This window comes from Vespa velutina, chromosome 16, assembly GCF_912470025.1.
Source record: "Vespa velutina chromosome 16, iVesVel2.1, whole genome shotgun sequence".
NCBI classification, from domain to species: domain Eukaryota; kingdom Metazoa; phylum Arthropoda; class Insecta; order Hymenoptera; family Vespidae; genus Vespa; species Vespa velutina.
Window position 1 is genome coordinate 4113091 of NC_062203.1, and position 5000 is coordinate 4118090.

The window sequence follows — 5000 nt, forward strand, 5'->3', positions numbered from 1 at the left end:
TATATCGAAAGATTTTTTTTCTTTTCAATATTATTGACACATAATAAAGCGATATATAATCATGTTACAAATTATTTATAAATTATTATTTATATTATTTATAATAATTAGAAAAAAAAAGAAAAATAGTACTCGTAAGAAACAAAACAAAGAAAAGAAAAAAAGTAAAAAAAAAGAAAGAAAAAGAAAATATTTATTCGATTGATTTCATTTAACAGTTAAGTTTATAGCGCATGTAGTATAGTATAGATGAATGTTGTCGTTATGACATATATGTATGTGTGTGTGTGTGTGGAAATAATATCGTTCATTTAATTATATCATTCTAGTAGAAACGTATATACATATACAGTTATATATATATATATATATATATATATATATATATATATATATATATATATCATCTAGGTGAGTCTATTACGGATCCTACCAATCGGCATCACACGAGCTGTTGAGTTTGTAATGGTTACGGAGTATTTACTGACACAATAATTATCGCGATTGACGAGGGCTGCCGTACGAGCAGTCAGACCGCAGAGCAAATTCTAGGGACATCGAGTAGTATTACATTGGTAGACATACTCACCCCCATCTATTACATACCTATCTATCATATCCTACCTATAACCCTTTCGTCTGTCTCTCTCTCTCTCTCTCTCTCTCTCTCTATCGAACCTATGGCAACATCAAATGATCGATTTCCCATGATAATCGTGATATATTCTATTACATGATAAATTCAATTTCAAATGATCTCATTTTTAGAACCTCTCATATCAGAACTTTTTATATTTCTCTCAATTTTTTCTTTTTCATTTTTCTTATTCTTTTCTTTCTTTTTTTTTTTTGTTTTTCTTTTTTTTCTTTTTTTTTTTTTTTTTTTTAATCGATCGATTAAATCTCTCATAAAAAAATTTCTTATCGATGAAATACTTCGTAATCAATGAAAAGATGGATCTAATTCAAGCTTAATAAAATAAAAAAGAAAGAACAAAATAAAATTTCTCATATATTTTATTAACAATTAACGAACGATTTATAATATTTCATCTTATTAAAACTATGATAAAATATATCGTTCTGTTATCATTTATCAATATATCAATATCAATAATTCACTTGTGCATATATACCTATATACGGGCGTGCGTGTATTATATCGATTAAAAAATATATATACCTAATGATTAATTATGCACATCGATGTATTATACGATCTGTTATCATGTTTCTTATCAATTCAAGCTTCTAACGTTGTTAAACAAATCACTTGAAGGTTAAGATAATGCATCTCGTTAATCGAGGTTGCAGTAAACCATTGCGTGGTATTTATTTGTGTACTCTTTAAATGGCACGTGACCATTGTTAAGTTCTCAAGGGAGAAACAGGTTACAAACGGTAGTACACGTCACGTTCGATGCCGGTAAACACTTGGTAAATACACACACACACACACACACACATTCTTTCTCTCTCTCTCTCTCTCTCTCTCTTTGTGTTAAGTGTAGGACCACGCTAGAAATATGTTATAACGTGCTTCGTCGCTTTCATTTTCAAATTTCTCTCTCTCTCTCTCTCTATCTCTCTCTCTGTATGGCTGTCTCTTTCTCTCTCCCCGTTTCGTGTCGACGAGCGTGTAATAGCGTGGCAAAAGTTATGCGTGCAAAATTATATGTATGCAAGTAGGTACAATCGCCCTTTCCGTGAACCCGCACGCGACTTTTTAAAGGGACACCGAAGGGTACGCTCTCCGATTTCATCCAAGTCTTTTCTAATATTTTATTTTATTTTGTTCCTTCTTTTCAGTCTTTTTTCTTTTTTTTTTTTTTTTTTTTTTTTTTTTTTTTTTTTTTAAGAGAGAAGAATATATTTTACTCGTCATTTTTTCAATTTTTCATTGTCTCCTACGATTGGTCTGACCTCTTTTAATTATATAATAATAAACTTTGCAACTTGCAAGAAAAACAAACGATGCAATATTGTCAATAGTAAAATGAACGAGTATAATTTAAAAAGAAAGAATGAAAAAGAAAACAATTTAATTTAATTCTTTTGTTTATTATTTCTTTCTTTCTTTCTTTCTTTCTTTCTTTTCAATCAATTTATTTCGAGAAATAGATATAGGAAGAGATCGTCGGTAGAATGATCGTCGATCGTTAATCATTCGATAGTGAATAAAGTGTTTCAGGAGAACTTTAATAACGGAGTATATTTACGTTGTAAATGAAGCAGTAGAGTACTCCACCCAACTCATGAGAGATCCCACGCTCCCGATGTAAACGAAAACGAGCGCGTCGACGTCTTTCGCGTAACTCGATACGGACAAACAGTTTTGGTCGTAGAGTTAATCGAATTGCTTTTCTCGAACATTACTTACAAAATGAGTTCTCTCCGTGTTTTCTTTTTTTTCTTTTCCTTTTTTTTTTTTTTTGTTTTTTAAACAGAAGAAAGGAGAGAGAGAGAGAGAGAGAGAGTGAGGGGGGGGAGGGAGGGAAGAGCACACAAAAATTATTCAACTGTTAAATAAATTAAAATGGAACAATTGTTTCATTGGATATTTTTTAATCTTTAACAAAATCTCAAGTATTATAGTCTAAATAAAAATGATCTATAATATGCGTATAGTTAATTAATAAAAGGAGGATGGACATGAGATTGATGAGATGGATGATAGTAAAAGATTAATTCTACGACATTTGATCAAACATAAAATTAATTAATATAAATAATTAATCGATCGATCTCTCATTGATTCTTTTCAATTTATAAAGAAAAAAACGTTAGATCGTATATCGCGATGATCTCGATTATTATTGATCGTGATACCGTACGTAAGTATGTATGATTTACGTTTACGCGTGAAGACGCAATTTTCTTTTTGACCGAAACAAAAAAGAATGAAAAAAAAAAAAAAAGAAATGAAAGAAAAAGCGTATTACTTGGTTATGATAATAATATATTTAGATAATTGATATAAATTGAATGGATGAAATGTATTAACATTTAAATCGGCTCACCGTTTCCCGAGGTGGACTCCAACATTGAGGAGATACGTTTCTACCAGTGGAATGACTAGCGATACCAGAATTCGTAGCTGAATGAAGATTGTGAAGGGTGGCGTTAAGTGGCGTCCCTGGATCGTCCTCGGTCGTTTCTATGTCGACCTCGTCGTCTGAGTTTTCCTCTTTGCCATTTGAATTGCCATCCTGAGACGTTTCTTGAAGCGAAGCGAGTGCTTGTTCACCGATCGGTGGACCACGAATCACTGGTCGAAATGCGGACTGATGTAACGGAGGATTCATCGTTGGTAAAAGTTGAGGTTCGGTCGGGCTGGAACCACTTATCGGTGGTGCCATTGGTCCTGGCAAATTGAAAAAAAAAATCAAATTTCAACGATCGTTAATGTCATTTGGACATTTAATTGGATATTTAATTGTCGTGCTGTTTAATCCTAGTCGTGTCTTATTGGATGTTGAACACCAATTTCAATTTGGATCAGATCAATTTCAGAGCTCGATTAAAACAATTTGCGCGTTCCATGATTCATACATTTTTTTATTTATAATGACAGAATTGAAAATCCGTTTACAAACCTATTGATTATTATTTCCGAGGTTTCAAAGAATATACAGTATTTTTTTGCGAGTTAAAATTATTCATTCTGTATAAATGAGAGCTGTTCAAAGTGTCTGAATTGTAGCGCACGTCCAAGTGCCTCAAATTTGAGAAATAATTTATTTTGAGACGTTCACAATTAGGAAGGAGAATTATTTCATTCGCGACAACTTAACGATCAACTTGAATTGATTCATTTCCTCGTCGGTAGATCCATTTAATATGCGATATCGAAAATGAAAAGATAAAAGAAACGTAAAAGGTTTTCGTTTACCTGGAAATAGGACCGGGCTTCTTTTGGCAAGCCAAGGTAATGCGTACGGTGGAAATGCAAATCCCGGACTTTTGGCTACAGCCACGGCAGCTGCCTGTTGATGTTGATGCCAAACGTAATCCATAACGAGACTCCTGGACAATGGTAATGGTAATTCCGGAAATGGTGGTACTCTTGGATGCGTCGGCGATGATACGAGAGTGGAAACCGGCATGGTCGGCGATGATCTTGATTGTTTAGCCGGGCTAGGTGATTCCCTTGCATTCGGATTACTCAATAATCTCTTTCTCGTGCCGCCATTGAACATTGCCTTAACATCTTCCCAAGCGTGTACCACTTCGTCCGGCGGATTACCAGATAATTTCATATGCCTGCGCCACGAATTGAAATTGGCCGCGTCCGGTTGTACGTATTTGTCCGACGGGCCGATTCTATGCGAATGGAAGATGAATTTGTTCGGTGAAAAGAAGAGACCGCAGTAAGCGCATTTGATGCACTTTGCCCTTGAACTGTTATAACGTGCCGGCAGGAATGCACCACGGCAACCCCAGGCACACTCGTGGTGAACAGAGAATGCGAAATCTTCCGGTAACCTGTGATCAATCCCAACACTTTTTCTTCCTCTATATTCCCCAAAAATTTGTGAAAAAAAAAAAAAAAAGAAAAAATAACATTTTTTTTAAACCTATAAATATTGAAGGGGAAAGAAAAGAAGAAGAAAAAGAAATGAGAACAAAAGGAAAAGAAAAGAAAGGAGAAAAAAAAGAATCAACGAACGGGAAAAGAAAAAAGAAAAAAGAAGAGGAAGAGGAAGTGGAAGAGAAAGAGAAGAAGAAGAAGAAAAAAGAAACAAAAAAAGAACAAAAAGAAAAACTTACCTGGGTGGTGCGTTATCACCGAGAAAAGATTTACAAAGCCTTTCGGCTTCCCTCCGAGTTATCATTCCGCATCTTCTCGAGGACACCGGCATTGCACCAGCACGACGCAGTATCTCTAACTGAACCGGTGTACATTGTACGCACGTAATACCCAACGCTACACGACGATTATGTATTTCGTTGTAGCTGAATTGCTTCAACAAGGTATTACTAATTTGTGCTAAGCAAAG

The 5000-nt window shown here is 34.3% G+C and overlaps 1 protein-coding gene across 6 annotated transcripts in view; it reads right to left on the bottom strand.

The window, feature by feature from the left end:
• The window catches only part of LOC124954783 (SKI family transcriptional corepressor 2), a 100593-nt gene that overhangs the window by 15362 nt on the left and 80231 nt on the right, over positions 1-5000 (bottom strand). For 4 of the 6 annotated variants that reach the window (XM_047508225.1, XM_047508228.1, XM_047508229.1 and 1 more), the window contains exons 3-5: positions 4771-5000; positions 3893-4515; positions 3021-3364 (exon numbers count right to left, since the gene is read on the bottom strand). The exon at positions 4771-5000 is cut by the window's right edge. In XM_047508225.1, the coding sequence (XP_047364181.1) occupies positions 3021-3364; positions 3893-4515; positions 4771-5000 (1197 nt within the window). Of the gene's footprint in view, positions 1-2746; positions 3365-3892; positions 4516-4770 lie in introns of those variants that run through there. The other 2 variants (XM_047508230.1, XM_047508231.1) reach the window with 2 other exon arrangements.